Genomic DNA, 18091 nt, shown 5'->3' on the forward strand with positions numbered 1-18091 from the left:
CCGAGACGCGCGGAATTGGGAGCATTTTCTTCGCTACGATGAACGCGACGCGCACGGTCTTCTCCGTTCTGGAAATTAAAGTGGCTCGGCCTGCGGATGCGGATGGGAGAGCATCGCCGTCGGGTTTGCGCACGTTTTCCACGAAATGCGCGACGGAAGAGTCTCGGCGTGGTAAAGACTCGCGACGCTCGAGGAAATATGCATGAGACGGCGCCAAGCATCCCTTTTTTTTTTAACGCGTGTATGCGACAAGAAAATTGTTCGAATTTGACGGATAACTCTCGAGCGCGGTGGTAACTGCCTTTCAGCCAATTTTAATTGAAAACTTATGACGCGATCCGAGAGTATTTGGTCGAAAGGCGTTTTAACGTTAACGTTTACCACTTTGATGAACGGTTTCCGGGCAGCTCAGTTTCCCGATCTCGCGAGCCAATTCCATTAAATATCGAATTCTGAGCGGTAGCCTACCTCCGCTGTTTCCATTCGGCTTAAACTAATCCTCCCTTTCCAGACGCGCTCGTCAAGGTTTCGAATACAGTTCGCGAGGTTCGGATACTCGAATATCCCTGGTGGCCATCGGTGGTTCACGGTGCTGAAATCGCCAGAGAAAACTGGTCCTGGGAACGCTGGAAACGCTGGGAACGCCTGGAATTCCTCGTTGGCCCCGGCCACTTTATGACCAACGCAACCCCTCGATCGACGAAATTTTCGCGACCCGAAACGACCCACTGGGAACGAAAGAACAGAGGACCAACAACGGGGTTTCATCGGCGCCAAACGATTTCCGGAGCTATTGAAACGCGATCGACTTCTCTGCTCGCGGTGGAATCGAGAACGAAACGACGCCGAAGCGATGAATTACAACGCGCGAAACAGAGCCGTGAAAAGCTTCTTTTGGGGAGCATGCTTCGAGGTAATTCGAATTTATGGGCCGATTTTGCGCGGAATTCCGTGTACCGAGTTATTCTTCATCGTGATACCGAGTACGTTTAAACGACTGCGAGGAAAATTCGTGATTCGCAGAAGGAGCATCCTGTTTAGTGGATTCGATGCTTCGATGTTTGAAAAACATTCGAGCAGGCACCGTGGCTGTGCGATCCTATTTACATAGAGGTATAGCGAAACGAGAAAAATCGAAATTGAAAACACAGAGATTCATCGATCAACCTTCCCGATGGATTCGTTACAAGTTATAACAAATCCAGAGCGAAACGTGTATCCGCATCTCTCCTTTTTACTTTCATATACTTTCAACCTTTTTAGAATGCTTTTTCAGACGTTAACGTACCAGCCTAACAGGAGCAACCCTCGAAGCTCGGAATAGAAACCCTCCGCGGCGCGGCGCGGCGCGGCGCATCGACCACTCGAGGAAACAAACACGGACCAACGGATAGTCAAGGAAAGCCGAGAAAAGCGTCGCGAAGCATGTTATTCGAGAATACGAGAATCGAGAAATCAAATATTCGAATATTTATTGAGAGCCGTTACTCGTACAGCAGAGGTGGGATGAATAAATTGACCCGCGATTCGATGTCATACGCGACCACGGTACAGTCAAATTCCACTGGTATTCCGAGAGATCGAAAAAATGAGTCAGTGGCCAAGTTCGGGTTTGTTGCGCATCGAAATACGGCGAAACAGTTTCGAAGTTCCCGCAACGTGACGTCGACGCGACGGTTCGATATTATCCTATACATATATAGAGGGCCCAGTTGCCATGATAAATGGCCGCGAGTGCAGACCACGCGAATAACATGCGAGACACGAGCGCGAACATTGGTAATAACACCGAAGACGAGAAATGTCCAACGGCCGTACAGGGATTGCGTTTCAAACGAAAACGTCGCGTGACATGTCTACCGATACGCGGGGTGCATCTCTTCTCCCTTTCTCTCTCTCTCTCTCTCTCTCTCTCTGCTAATTATTACTATTCGACCAAACAGTTCGAATGTAATTTAGCATAGAAATACGAACAAAATTTATTCATTTAGCTTTTTTTCCGTCGATACTTTTGCTCCATTCTATTTTTTACACCAATTTTTTCCGAAGTAACACCGTTCGAACGTAATCACAAAACCTCTCCTGTTTTTCGTTTTCGTGCAGTCGTCCTTGTTCGCGTAGTCACCGTGAATGTGGTAAAAATCGGATAACGAGCGAATTTCCGGGAACGAGTTCCAGCGAGAAAGGAAAAAAGATGGTCGCGAGAGAGGTTCGTTTCACCGGTTATCGGCAAACCATAAACGATTACGCGCATGCAACCTCGTAGAGCCAACGTCGCGTCTATGGGTGTACGCGGAATTTCGATGGCGCGGTCGGCCGCGGTCCCGAAGCGTTTCGCCCGCCAAAATCAATGACCGAACGTCCCCTTAAACTTCGTAAAGTGCGGTCATCGCGTAACCGTTATGATGCGATCTGCCTCGTATAATGTTGTGGATTATGCGAGCAACGCGGAGCCGAGACGCTCTCCTCGAAATCGCGAGCCCTCGTACAATCGCGGTTTCGCTGGGACAGAGACACACTTTTTCGTATTTGAGTAGGTAGCGCGACGCCAACGTATGCATCGAGCTTTTCGCTGTAATTTATTTACAGCTTCTCGATTAAAACGTAAACATCTTTACACAGGCTCAGTTTTATTTCTAACTAGCTGTGCTCCACGGTTTCACCCACGTAGAATACGCAAGTCCTCGGAATAACTACCTTAAATAATTCAGGATAGATTTCAAGAGCAACGATATTCTTGGACGAACAAGTCCCGAGGCGCGTTCGATCGATTAGTTCTGGTCAACGGACGGTAATCCGTGCTCGCACAGTCCCGAAATGCCCGCCATCCGAATTCCATCCAATTAAAATCAGCAAGCAAGCAAGCAAGCAAGCAAGTAAGCAAGCAAGCAAGCAAGCAAGCAAGCAAGCAAGCAAGCAGTAATCCATTAGGGTGATCAGATGCTGTCGCGTCGCTTCAAAGACACGCGAATCCGTGGCGCGTTAACGGGGTCCACGCGTCGCGATACACACAGCGCGGCCAGCGTTCCAGAGACGGGCCACGATTTCGAATCGCGACGCACCCAATGGAATTTGCAGCATCCTTCGTTCGGCCACGAAGAGCCCTCGAAATTGAACGGGGAACGCCGGAAACCTGGCGGGGAGGAGTTCCCCGTTTCCTGCTCGGCGAGCAATTCGATCCTACGACCGCTGGAAAACGCACGCCCGTCTTTCTTTCGAGTCGGACCGCTCTCCACGGTGCTTCGAAGCTGGAAGAAAAACTCTAAATGAAATTTATATTTTCGTCTATCTATTATTATATTATTATTATGGTAGCCAATCAACTATACTATTTAACAATTATTATTACAAAATGTCTACTATAATCTAGCATTATTGTAATACTAGTGTAATAGATACGAAAAGTGGGAAATAAAATAAGAAAAGAAATATATTTCTGTAAAATGTTAGAAAATGTGCTTTCTTTTTGGCTCTCGAAACCCATGGAACTCGTTGAACGCTCTTTCCTCTTTTCGCTCCTCGGCTTCGTAACGAGGGAGCGCGACCGCCGCGCCGCGCCGCGCCGCGCCGAGGAGGCGTTTTTTGATTACTCGCTACCTGCATCTTTCGAGGACAATCGATGGCCGAAGAGATGGGCGCGAGTCTTCCTTTGATCCTGAATTTCGTTCGACGAGTTCTTTTCCTTTGGAGTCGCTCGAATTTCGTTTGTCGAGAATCTCGGAAATTTTTCTTCATTTTCCGACTTTGTCTCTACGGCTTCTTCGCGTTTCCTTTCTAGACGGGAGGGACTCTCGTATTTACTCCTTTTGAAGCCCCGAAATTCCTTACGCTCTTTTCCCTATGAATTTATGAATTTCCCGCATTCTCAACCTTTCGAATCTCTCGCTCCCGCGGATCCGTACGTTTCCACTGTTTCCTGCCTTTGACGTTCAAATCACTCGGACTTCTCCTCGAGCGCTTTTCAGCCTCCACGTTTCTCCCATCTTCCACCCAACTTCCTCTATATATTTCTACTTTGACCGCCAACAAACAACGACCCGTTGAATGCGCCAAAATCTTCGACACTCGAAAGTAATTTTCCAAGATCGTCGCGAGAACTGTTGGACAACATTTTGCTTTTCTTTTTAAGGAATCCACAGAGTACGTTTCGTTCGATGTCTCCCGAGCTTCGCTATATGTATATACAGAGCTACTTTCCGATCGAGCTAATGGATTTCGTTGGTTTTAATCGAATATTCCTTGGGCATCGAATGCACCCCAGTAATATCAACTTGTTAATATTTCAAATCAGACTTCCGACTCGGAGGTCTAGTCTTGGGTGCAGCTCTGAAACGCGTTAAATCTCGCGCAGAGATTGCACGAGGTCGGGCAAAATCTCAAGATTTCCGAGGAAAGTTACACGAACGGCAAGATGTAGTTTTAGTTGCAGAGTACGCGACTCGGTAATGTTTCCAGCGATATTCCGGTTTCGTTGACAATCTCGACTCCGCACCGTCGCGGTCGCGCTCTAATCTTTCTTCGCCACCTCTCTGCGCCGGTTCTCCCACGTTACTTACTTCCACGACCGACGCAACGTCGACGTTACGTTCAACCGCTTTTTCTTCCTTCTAATTCTGTCCAATTGGCCTCGAATCGACCCAGCTCTCGAGTTCGTTCCTCTTTTTTAATTGTATGTCACGCGATTAACAGGGACGAGAGAGAATCCGGGATCAACCACTCCAAGATAAAGTTCTGCAAGATTTTGCGAAAAGCACGAATTTTCCAAACTCGATTTGAAAATCGGTCGAGTGAGGAAAATATCGATACGCGCGTTTCGATGCGGGACCCAGGATTATCCCGGTTGCTCTTCGGTGTAAATTCGATGCTCGCACGCGCACGCAAACCGAAATCCGAAACGGTAAGACACTGTTTCGAGCAACCAACGGGAAACGGTTCTAGACGATGCGCTTCGACGATATCTTGATTGCGCGAGCGTTATCTATAATTTCGATTCACACGGTCGGCTAGCTTTAATTCGCAGCGAGAGAGCGAACAGACGGGATCTTAATCAACATCCAGCCACCGAAAATCCCTTTTCTGCTTCCGAAACCCGTCTCCTTTCACCCCCTTCTATCATTAGACATTGGCCCCGAGCTCTAGGCCAAATTTTAATGAGAAAACTTAACGAGAGTGCTGCTTCCGACACGCATTTCCGAGTCAAATTATGCACCCGATGTGTCTGAAATGATCGGTAGACAGGCCATCGTGCAGCGATTTATTCGCAACCTTTACTCGAATCGATTCCTAGATAAGAATTCTGTTCGAGCGAATTTAAACAAATAAGTATATAAACTCAATGAAATTCTGCAAACGAAAGGGTATTATTAGGCTGATAGCGTGTTGCGCGAAACAATACCATCGCGATAACACGCGCAGGAGTTGCACCAGCGATGGACCGCGAGTAGCAAAGTAATTTACGACCAGAAAACTCTTCATTTTATTTTCAACGATTTTCTTAAGGGGTTACGCCACTTTGGTCACATTTTCCTAACAATCGATTCTAGTTGAATACTTGTCTAATACATCAATGTAGGAAATAAAAGACGCGCATTAACCGACGCGACGTTTCCAAAATATTCGGGATTTCACTGGCAAAGCCAGGAACACTAGTGGGACCGGACCGACTGTATGCTTCTACGAGTCTCATTTAAATCATGTTTTTTTTTTTAAATATACACATATTCCCACGAGTCCCAGTTATAATATCATAATACGCGCGAGGATAAAACCGAATAATTGCGTTTCCTTATTTGATCGACAAAGGACTCTGGCAGAAGGTGGGAGAACACGAAAGATGCGGTTTAAATGTAAAATATTTCAAGGTGCAACCGTAGCGTTGGAGATCCAGTTGCAACACCTGGCGCTAAACCATTCTCGTTTTTTGCAAACTTGTAGAAACCGTGGGAAAATACTGATACCATTTAGACGGACGAGGGTAAGCAATATTCGCGGAGGTATTATTCACGAAACGCGTCGCGAGTTCCGGAGGATGGGGCCGCAAGGAGATTAAAACGTTGCGCGAAATTTATTAACCCGTTCGATAATTTTAAAAAACTGCCACGGTTGGAAAATGAGCAACTTTATGGGATGATTTATAGGAACAAGGGCGCAATCCATCGTCGAAATGGTAAAAGGTTTCCGTTCGCATTCGCGGCATTGTTTCGTCGACCGAGCCAGTCGCGAATCGTCGAGTAATTTTAGAAATTGAGCAATCTTGATAATCCCTCGACACCTGCTAAGAACTGGCCCGATTACACGGTCAATAAACCGAAAGAACAAAGGATTTCGAAAGCCCATCGCGACGGGATATAAATAGACAGCCGATATACCTGGTCACCTGGGAATTTCAGGTTTCCGAAAATAGGGGGAAAATGTTCGATTCTTCAAAGTACATTTTTCAAACTCGCAGCCTGCGTTCGAATAACGATACAATTTCATGGAAGGTAATCGAAACTCGCTACGTTTACCGTTCAACCGTAGGGTGTTAATTATATCGCGTAGGGAAGGGGATCGGTCACTGGCGCGTCGCGTCGCGTCGGTGTAACCATCGTTAGGTCGCAAGAAATTGGCCCATTCAAGGTCACTTCCACAACCATACATCACTCCAGACATACCTCCCATTCTCGCGCTTGTCCGACACTGTATTGTATACTATCGCGGAGTGATAATACATATTCGGAACAATTACGGACACCGTATGTAGGCGATTCGAGAGCATAAATCACACGTAACGCAGACGTAACGCCGCGAATAATACTGGCAAATATGTAACTTGTTAACCCAGCCTACTTGTACGAGTACATACGCGTACATATAGGAGGAGAGGAAAGCAGAATAAGAAAGTTTATTTGAATTGCTGACAGGGGTTCGATTTAACGAGAATGCCTGTATTTTGGTCTCGAAGGGTCGAAATTCACGGGTACCTTGCAAGGAGCTGCACGGCGAGAGAAATGAAAGAAATAAGGGAAGTCGAGGGAGCGACACGCGAGCGAGAACTAAACGTAGCCCACCGGTATGGTATGCGTCGGCGTCGCGACGAACGCGCCTGTTGGACGAACGACGTCGACGACTCGGTAGACTCGAGCGGACGAGTCGAGGAAGGGGTGAAACAGAGTGAAAAGGAGGTGTTCCCGGAAAAGAGAGAAAAGAGGAAAAAAGGGGGGTAGAAGGGGTGGCGTGTGCGAGGTGGCAGAGGAGAAAGAGAAATAAAATGGCAGGGTAAGCAAGGTCTCCGCGAGGATAAGAGAGCAAAGTGGCGGAGTTCAGTAGCTCGTTTCAGCCCGTATCGTCGGGTTTAACATAAAAGAAAACGGCCTTAACTGCGTCGAACGACTCTCTCTCGCCCCGTGTCTCGAGAATTTCGAAACAATTTCGAATAAAAGGGCGCTCGAGTGAACAATTGGCAGCGAACGTCGAGTCATAGAGGTCTCCGCGCCATCTCCGTGGTCTTGGAATTCATTTTCATTCACCGGATCCTTAACGACACCCCCTCGAAATGCCAGTCGCGGAAACATCCAGCGAATCAACCGCAGCCTAGTTCGATACGATGAATTTTCATGACTCGGCTAATCGATTCGATTGCACGGTTACGTACAACTTTCAAATTGATTTCGGTAATTCGATCGTTTAGAAAACTAATAGAACCAATCGTTGTTACGAGTCTGAACACGGAGCTCGATGCACGGTCGTTATCGGTTACCGTTGCTTTTGCATCGAATCAATCTTGTTATAAAACAAAGCATATTTAAAAAGAAATAGTAGCTATCAACACATTGTTCACTTACAGGATTCACTTTTCTGACCTCGTTCATTTTCTATAAATTGGTCCACGCGTCGCGTTTCTAGGAAGCTTTCCGTACCACTTCCATTAAAGACAAAACTCCACCTGTTCCCGAAGAAAACATTGCAACTCTTGTGAAAAACTTTCGACGTTCCGAACCAAAGTACTACGCCGCGTAACAACACAATCGCAGAGTCGTTCGTTCGAGTGACTTTATCGTTGGGCAAGTTTCGAGAATCCAACTTTCAGAAAGACAAGCCCACCTGAGATCGCAAACGTTCGTCCAGCTGTGCTTGCATCACGCGTGCCTTTTCATAACGAACAGCATAGAGCATCGTCGATGCAATTTACGGTCGATTGTATCATGCCACCCACGAACGCGTCGCCCGCACTTTCTCCTTCGATGTTGATATCATTCCGGAATATCGTCCAAGGTTAACCGCCTCTCGACGATCGGAACTCTTGAAAATATTATTTGATCGTAGATATCTATATCTCTAGTTGCTTCGAAGCATCTGTCAGAATTCCTGACGGATCCGCGCTGAAAACCAAACAATTTCCAGGACCTCTCCTCGACGAGGTTCACAATCCACCAATTTCTTTTTACACGTGCAACCAACGACACTATTCTAGACATTCCGCTCCAGAAGCTACCAAATAAACGAGATTGTTCGTCGTCTCCAATGCTGGTTCTCCATTCGGAGAGCCCTCCAACGAATTGCATCCTTACGCTCGTAACCCTCCTCCTTCTCTGCTCTTGGGTACACTGATTTTTCTTTACATTTATTTTGTTCGAAAATACAATACACCTTTGCAAAAATGTTCCAAGCTAGTCACGATAAACTCCGAAATACACGAAAATGCTATTCCCTCGTATTTCAACACGACGATTTCAAGTTGGCAGTCCCTTCGAGATTTCATCGGAGAGCCATTCGAACGCGAGGTCGAGGCTTCTCGAAAGCATCCTTCGTATCGCTAACGCGCAAAGATTCTAGTAGCACCTAACGAAATTTACGACTCGTAAATTTCTCGGGTAACGACGCCGTCACGGCCGACGAAATTCACTCTATAAAAGCCGAGCAACGACTTAATACAATACAATGAACGCGCGAGCATCGGACCGGTGCCGGTGCCGGTGCCGGTGCCGGTGTCGATAGCGACGCGCATCAACGGGCTCGTCGGCAAACGACTCGATGACATTCCAAAAGTGACGTAACAACGCGAGTGCAGGACACTCGTCCGTAAGACTTTCGAGAAACCGATTTTTCCGATTAGAGCTTTCCTTTGATCCGTGGCACGCTTCATCTCTTCATATTTTACGCTAACAGATTTTACTCCTTGCGTTCCACGAACCTATCGACTCGGAGTAAATCCCTAATTTCCACACGTGAACTCTGATGGGATAACACCATTGCGATGGGTTAAACGAATTAAAAACTGGCAAGGCCAGCATATGAACTCGGCAGCATATAACCCATTTCTTTCTAACTGTCGCAATTTTCTCAAAAATTCATTTTTCCAAAAATCGCTACGTCGTTTCTCGATGTTTCTCGATAAACATTTCTATACACATAGTTCAATGTATCCTTAATAACATGACATTTTACTTAATGAAAAAATAATTAATGAATTCAAGGAAAAAATTGGTGTACCTCTAAAAACTTTCAACGCAGGATCGAAGAGATTATTGTTGGATTTGTTTCACCTAAGATCACGAGTCCTATAACGCTATATTCTTTTATGGAAAATAGATTTTTGCACGGATCGAGTAGTTTTGAGAGTGGACTATTGCTCGAAACCTGTTCGGTTGGGCAGACTCCGAAACTGTTTTGAAAGAAAACAAGGCATGAGACGTTATCGGGTGCACGGGTCCATGAACACCGACCAAGAATAAAAAAAAAAAAAAAGGAAAAAACACCAGCGACCGAGGTCCAAGTCCGAGGGTAAAGCGGGTTCTTCAATCGTTCGTGGGAGTCAACGACACCGCGCGAGGAAACGTTTCACGACCTTAATAGGATGACGCCTACTCAAAACTTCTCGTGATATAAGAATCTAATTATCCGCAGTCTGGCTGGACATCAATTTCTCGCTCCAACAATTTCACAACTCGCGAAAAGTATTTGCGAAACGTAACGAGCTTCCGAGAATTTAGAAACGAGCGAATCCAAAGTTCCCGAGAATCGGGAGATCGGGAAGAAGTTGGGGCGAATTGAAAAATCGATTCGACCGAGCCACGCGTACCTAATCGAAGAATCGCGAGAATAAAGCGCGACATTCTTTAACTTCAAATACGTACACACCGGTTCCTTTTATCTTTCGTACTAATCGCGTACAGTCAGTCCTATTAATCTACGTCTATACAAGACATTTGTCTAAATTAAACGACTGGTATGATGTTTAGAAATAAATGTTTCGTTACAAATATACGCATATGCAAAGTTTATTCTAGCAGATATTTATAATGAAAAATTTCTTTGGAATCGTCGAACCTATCGCTTAATTTAATAGACATAGAGGATACGACTACTTATTGGAAATGGAATGACTAATGGTATATTCGCGCGTGGCAAGTTTTACCGCGGAATATGTTCGAAATTCCTCACGAAAAACGTGTTTGCGTTAAGGGACCTACAAACATATCCTAGGCTATCGAAAATACATCAACGGAATCTGCGTAACCCAGTCGGGGCTCCATATTTTAAGACGCGTCACCGATGATGCTGCGTAAAAACGCGGCTCAAGCAAGCGTGTGTACGTATAGAGCAGAGTGCAGCCGCGTGTTCTGGCCCTGTTGAACGCCGCGTCGTGCTATATCATCGGTAGGGAAGTCGGCAACGAACGTTGAAATACGTGTGGGATGTATCTCGCATGACGGTACGCAATGACACAACGCAATTGCCATCCCGGCTGTCATCGGGACAGAAGCATCCAACGAGTTACAACGCGCTCCGAATCGTCCAACCACCGAATTTCTTCCAGACCACGCGTGCTCCGATTCGACACGTTACCTACGGAGACTCGCGATTCGCTAATTTATTTAGTTTTTTGTAGTTTTAACAGGAAACTCGGTTAACGCGCGTATATGTAGTACCTCGTACTCGTTTGACACACATCGAGCATAGGTCGCGTTTGCTCGTTTCGTCCAAAGGAACTCGGGACTGCGTGTCCTGGTTTGCGGCTGATTCGTCCGCGTCGAATACAACCGATCCAACATTTTCGCTGGAACGAACGCCGCGGCGTGATATCGCGTTTCGCGGTGAAAATAGTTACGCGCTTTAACGAGACGGTCGTAACGCGAGAAATTTAAATGCTGACTCACCGGAAGTTTTCTTCATCCAACGACCTTCCTGTGCCTGTCACGTAGCTCACGTTCCACGGGCCAGTAAAATATTTCAAATTCAAACACAAGCCAACGTGCTCCAAATAACACTATACGAGCACTCCGCGATAGATAGCCACGCGGTTCGTGGCGTGGGTTGTTCAAGTGAAACGAAAGCGGCGGGAAAACGTTCGATAACCCCGCACGGCACGAGATCCGACAGCCGACTGACTTCACACGGATGCTGCGGCAAACGTGTTGCCACGAGTCCCCTGCCACACGACTCTCATATCCCCACCGCTACCCTTGCGCCGCGCCGCCGCCGCCACCGCCACCGCCACCGCCGCCGTCTCACTCCTGACCCGCGCATCTCGACTCGCATCCTCTCCCTTTGCCATTCTGCTTTCTGCACGTGCGAGCTGCATTCGACTCGATGCGATTCGAGTATTATCAAACCCGAGTACTCGACGTTACGTGCATTTTAACTGTTCGCACTCCGAGCAATTAGGCTATACGGTGGCCAGTCGACACCGAGCAGTTTTCTCTGACGAGCTTCCAACTCTGACGAATGCGTTAAACTAAAGCTGGCTAGGCAATCGAGGGCCATAATTGGACAAAAATTGACAATTGCCTCCGGTACGATATTCATTTTTTTCTCCTTTTTATAATAACATATTTATAACAAAAAACTCATTTGGTAACATCAAAGCTATTATTTAATTTAGTCAAATTTCTTCGATAGAGATAGAGGGTACGAATATTATAATATCTGCTGTTTTTAGTAAAATAGATGCTGTTTAGAATCGTGAATAAAATAGGCGTTTCTCGTCCCGCTTACTTTTTCACCTCACAGGTACAAATAACGAATTACCATGCTAGGACGAAACGAGGAAACTTTATACCGAATAAAACACAATAATAGAGTTTCCGAGTCTTATACTTTCAGAAATACAATATTACCCTGTAACACCTTGAACTTTGCACTCCGTAGAGAAAGTTCCAAGGATCAATGAGAAAGGTTAGCAGTTTCCAGAGAATCGGATTCTGGGTAAATGCGAGTACCTTCGAACGGGTTTATTTTCTTTTACGCGATGCAAAGGACGGGATTAAAATTTAAGGGCGCGTAACCTGATCAATTTCCGTGAGAAGCGGAATCAAAAATGGTACCCTAAGACTGAAGATCGCGGCAGGAAGAACACAACAATCATAACTGTAGTCGTAAAACGTAGGAGGAACATGGCTGATCAAATTTTTATCGCGGCCGTGGAAGTTTGCATTTCACGGGACAGAGGGCTTCGAGAGAACATCCTGGTATAGTCTTCGCACAGTAATAAAAAGAATTAATCGCGATCATAGGAAGAAACGTTAATCGAACAAATATGCGCATCGATCTAGCGTAACTCGTACGCCTACTCGATAAACGCGACTAATGTGACGTTAAATTAAAAATCAGCCGTATCTTGCAGCGTCGGATACCATGTACGCTGACCGTAAAGTCACCCGCGGAAAAAACTTTAACGAGTAAACCAACCGCTGTTATAGCTACAGCTTCTCCGCTCTTCGACCTCTGGAATAGCCTACGAGTAGAATTTTTGATACTTGAAAGGGTTTAGGAAAGTTTATGCTAATGCAGCGAAGCAAACAGGATGCCAGTGCCACGAGTGCAAGTGCGCAACGCGACAGGTGCTATACGGGGCTGTACGTAACGAGCGAGAAGGAGTGAAACCGCTCGCGGGACGAGCGAGACCAGCGAAAGAGGAAAGAAAGACTAGCGCGAGCGAAATGAAACGAATCGGTAACAGAGACGTTTACGGTGGCGCATGGAAGAGTAAACCGCCACGGAGGAAACTATTATGAAAACGGGCGGGACGGGGAACAAAAAAAAAAAGAAAGAAAGAAAAAGAAAAAGAATGAAACGATTACGAGGAAAATGAGGCGTCGCGAAAAGCGCGGTGAAACGAGTCGGACGAAGAAGAGGACGCGAAGGGTGTTCGCGTGACGCCTGACGAGAGAAAAACGTACGAGTGTAAAAATGTAAACGTGTAAACGTATGAAACGTGTAAAAATATTGGCGTGTGCGGACGTCGCTTGATTCATTTTGCTGCAATATCGCCGCGCGGGCCTGGATTTCCGTTGGAACCCGCCAAAGGAGCACAAAGATAGAGCGAGACTGGTATCTGCAACGTCGACCACGACCACGACGACGAAGACGTCGACGACGGTAGAGAACGACTTGCGGCAGAGTTCCGCGAAGAAACTTTAATTTCTTACGAGTTCGCCAAAGTCTTCCTAGCCGCGGCGCCGCGCCGTCCTTACCACCTGCCGGGGGAAAATGCAGACGAAACCGAAAAGTTTCTACGAGTCGATGCATACATATAAACGGCCGTATATGTATATTCGCGCAGCGCGTGTATCGAGTGGCCAACGAGTGCCGAGCGGACGCGGAATTAGCGAGCGAACACTAGAGAAAAGTACGCAAATAGGAGAGAAACGGAGAGACGCAGGAGAAAAAAAACGCCAGTCGCTTAACGGAAAGTTCTTGGGAAAGGGACTCTTTGTTGCTAATCTTTCGAAACGTACACCCTCCGCCGAGTTTGTTAAGCTTCGGCACCGTTTTCTCTGCCGCGCGCCGCCATCGTGTATTTGCGATTTTATCGACCCGGATGAACGCAAAAGTATCGGTTAAGCCCCCGCGAACTAACGCGGTTTTTACGGTTGGCCGTGGAACGATACGAGTGGTAATTGTACGCGGATGTTCATTTGGGGTAGGATTTTCGTTTAACCCGTTGCTATTCGATGTGTTTATTTTTACCTCCTTAGGCGAGCTGCGTTTGTTACAAGATACTTATTCGTATATTTACATGTATAGTAGCGAGGTAATCTTGCATTACTTATTGAAGCATTACTTCATAGAGATATCGGTTTTGCGTTCGGGATCTCGCTTCCAATTCGAGATCTCGCCCAGCTCTACTTACTAACGCTCCTCAATACTGTTTTTGTACAATTCTTCGAGGAAATCCAAGCTAGGCTCGATCGTGGAAAAACAACGTCCGTTAAAATTGATTTGCACCAATGTATACGATGTACACTGTTACTGTACATGTAAATAAAGTTTCGTGATGTTCGCAACCAAGGACTCTCGGTTTTCGCGTACAGCGAGTATTTTCAGGCCCGTTTTCCTGCGACTACAGCAGCACCGCGATGCAAATCGCGACGGGTTGGTACGTATCCGGTGGAAGGGAGACTGACACGCGACGGTTCCGCGAATCAAACGATTCAAGGAGAGGTCGGGAGTGAATTAAGACCGTAAAGTTGTAGAAACGATTTCCTATGAATCTCAATGAAACGTTGGGCATAAAAGAGCGGTAAATATGCATAAATGCGAGCACATTTGGCGCAGCGAGAACGCGTGTCCGCCTCGGCCGGGGTAACGGAGTGGAAACGGGATTAGCGAACGGAACACCAGCCGCTCTGTCTTGCTCGTGTTTAATGAAACGTCTGTGATAAAAAGTGGGAGATTATGGTTGTACTTAGCCGCGCGGCCAGCCACGATAATTGCAGTGTCGCGGCAGCGGGCATAGCCCGCGCTCCTGGAACAGAAACGAACGGGCAAAGACGGGAAATGATTAAGTTCCTCGTAGCATGGCACGCCGAGATTAAGGACCCTGTTAGTCCGTTTAATGCTTAGCGAAAATACAAATAATGCTCTGCTATCTCTAAGCGTGCGTACAAAGCGCAAAGTAACTCCTCGTTGAGAGACCGATCTTCGGCCCCATAAAAATACCTGCACTCTATGGCTGCTTTCCAATTGCTTAAGGCGATATTCTAGTCTAGACCGTCAATCTTTACTTGTTTTTCATAATTTTTTTTTTTTTTTTTTTTTTTTTTTTTTTTTTTTTTTTATGTTAATCTTTAAGGAATTTTATTAAAGGGTTTTGTACGCGTACGTTTACACCCTAAGCGGCGTCGCCGCATCTTTCCTTGCATCCTCCGTCATCGGCGCGCAACGCGCGTCTAATTATCGCTAATTACACGTCTCCGCGAACGTTTCGCTAAGCCGGCCGAGCTTTCCCTTTTGGCCACTGTTAATAATCGTGAATTACCGGTAATAAATTAAAGCTCGGCTTAATTACGGGCTCGCGTGTCACAGCCGCGTCGCGCTATACAAGTTCCGTGCGCGAGACCGGTCGCGGCCGAGGCCGAGGCCGCGACCGAGGGAACGCGGAAAAGAGAGAAACGAGCCAGTGGAGTTTGGAAAAACGAAGGAAGCGTCGTGTGTAGGTGTCTCTCCGCGTGCGTGGCAGACCGGGAACGGTGGTTGGGGTGAAATAAACCGTCGGACGGGAGCGCTGAAACGTTGTTTGCACGAGCTTTTTTCATCGGACAGGATTAATGCGTAAACCGAGTACCTTATAAAGAAGAGGTGGACTGTCCAGGTGACAAATCGTCGGTGGGCCCGACGTTGATTCAACGGAACACACCTTTTTCTGCACTCTGGATGCCCCCGCGAGCGTCGCTCTCCAGAAGAGAAATCGTCCACGGAACGACGGAAGAATTAACGAGGATAATCGATGGGGAAATTGAATTTCTGCTCCCGTAATTTATTCCTCTTTTTCTCTTTCGTCATCCGTAATTCGTTTCTTTCTCATCCCGCCGTGCCGATCGTTGTTGCGGCCAGTTTCAAATCGTGAGACGGGAAATTGGTCTGTTATGACTGTTAGTCGTCGCGTAATCGACCGGTATCACGATTCGACACGAATCTTGAACAAATATCGATCGCTAGACGCGATCTACTACAGCTACGAGGTACGTTCGTCGACACGAATTTTACAACGAATTATTTAACCGAGCATTTCTGTCGTAACGCTCCGTATCGCATATTCCATGATGAATATTTTACCGACGCGGTAAATGACGTTGCATTAATAATCGCGAACACCTTTGTTTAACGGTAATATTCCGCGGTATGATCCGCGATAAATGTTTCCGCGGTCATTCTTCGATCGTACGGTGTAAAATAAATAACTCGGTAATGATATTTCTGCTCTGCGAGCGCGAGACCGAGAGCACCTCTGCCAATATCCTGGAATAAATATTTCGGTAATAACCGTTCTCGTTTCGATATTAATATCGCTCTGCCGACGCGTTCGGTGTAAACCTTTCGATAACGACACTTTTTCTATCTAACGAACTTTTATTTTTAATATTCCCGCCTAGGAATATTTCTACGGTGACAAACACGGGACGAAATTTGATCTTTGCGTTCGACGTTTCTCGGTGTATCTCGTTTCTCGCGAGAAGAAACGGTTCCATCCCGTATTCGATGCGCTCCCTCGGGAAACACGAACGCGAAATATGCCACTGTCAAGTACAATATTAAGCCAGTGTGCATCGATCCGACGAGTCTGCGATTCCGGCGCGTTCTCGTCAAAGTCTCCCCGGTGCTATCGCGTTTTCCACAATTTTGCACCTTTCATCCCGCGCACACATTCTCCAATTCTCACTGATACCACTCGATTTCACGGCGACGCGTACACGACAACCACCAACTCGTACCTTTCACCTAAATACCGGCCGACGGAAATGCAAAACAGTCTAGACCGATACGGTTCTTCATCCTCCGGAATAAAGACGCAAGATAAACGACAGCCCCGACCCTATTCAACGATCCGACTCTTCGATACGACGCGACGCGACGCACCGATGCGTAGTCCCGACCGTTTACCAATGTTGACGAATTCTTGAATAGAGACGCGATAGCTGCGAACCAGGCGAATCCTACAGCGTTATTCTTTCTTGATCCTCGACACATTAAGGACGGCTGATGAGATCAAGATGAGATAGTCTGACACTGAGAATAGAGAAAGGTCTGGTCACGCATTTCTAAGACCCGGCGACCGATCGTAAGTGTTAATCATAAAAACTGACAACAAACTCACTCTCGCGATCTTGTTTGCCCTGCGACGCCGACGGATCGATCGCACCAAGAAATTTGCGTTACACTCGAATCGAGGGACGTTTATTTCCGTAGTAGGCCGTGGAACAATGAACGGTTGTTAAACGGATCTTGCCGCGGGCTATCCAACGTCGAAGCGACGTACATACACGTCGGCTCGGTGACGTATGCGTACGTCGTCGGTGTACACGACGGGTCCCAACCGGCTACGTGCTTCCGTAATCAGATGCAGCAACGAGCTGCATTCAATTAGCTCGAACGGGCAATAGATTCGGCAGCGTAAGGAAGATCGGAGGCGGGTGCTTAATTTACATGGTGGCTCGCGACCGAGGAAAGGTGGGCTGCGAAAAATTATGCTCTTTCGCGGTAACGAGACCTTCTGGAATTCCAACGAGTAGTATAAGTAGGTAGAAATGATCCCAGAGTTTGAAGCACGTTGGAATTGGCAACGAGACTAGCTCCCGAAGTAACAGGAATATAAAGGCATCGTTCTTGGCGAAATGCATTCGTTTTTTGAGTAGTTTGACAGTTGACATGGTCGTGCTACCATGTCCCGCAGACGGCAGTCATTTTCGAGTATCGCACTCCGGAACGAAGACTCGGCGAACCGCGAGCCTAACAATCAAACTCGGACGGATGATGAATTTTCCGACGAATGAAATTTTCATGCCAGGAAACAATGTAACCGCGCACCTATAATATGCTACACGTAAAGTTATCCGACGCCTACAAGAGAGAATTTCATTTGGTACATGCCGCGAGTGGGAAAACTTACCTTGAAAATTAATGAACCGCAACCGCGACTTGAATTCCGCAAACAAAAATTTCTCATCGCTGCTGGCTATTACCTTTTCATCGCGAACTTTACGACCGTCTACGCCAATGTTTTCACGTTTCCAGTATCGCTTTTGGCGAAACGGTCGAAAGAATAATATTTCTCGATTCGTCTTTTGCGACTTGGTCGTTTCGATATTACGTCGGGGGGGGGGGGGGGGGG

The 18091-nt window shown here is 46.8% G+C and overlaps 1 protein-coding gene across 6 annotated transcripts in view; it reads right to left on the reverse strand.

The window, feature by feature from the left end:
- Positions 1-18091, reverse strand: part of LOC128888713 (prolyl 4-hydroxylase subunit alpha-1) — a 176095-nt gene that overhangs the window by 95355 nt on the left and 62649 nt on the right. For 3 of the 6 annotated variants that reach the window (XM_054145788.1, XM_054145787.1, XM_054145789.1), the window contains exon 1: positions 11139-11389. The exons of the other annotated variants lie outside the window; for them this stretch is intronic. In XM_054145788.1, coding sequence (XP_054001763.1) covers positions 11139-11154 — 16 coding nt within the window. In that variant the 5' untranslated portion in view covers positions 11155-11389. Of the gene's footprint in view, positions 1-11138; positions 11390-18091 lie in introns of those variants that run through there. 6 annotated transcript variants of the gene reach the window in all.

The sequence above is a fragment of the Hylaeus anthracinus genome, unplaced genomic scaffold (genome assembly GCF_026225885.1).
Source record: "Hylaeus anthracinus isolate JK02 unplaced genomic scaffold, UHH_iyHylAnth1.0_haploid 11994, whole genome shotgun sequence".
Classification (NCBI taxonomy): Eukaryota; Metazoa; Arthropoda; class Insecta; order Hymenoptera; family Colletidae; genus Hylaeus; species Hylaeus anthracinus.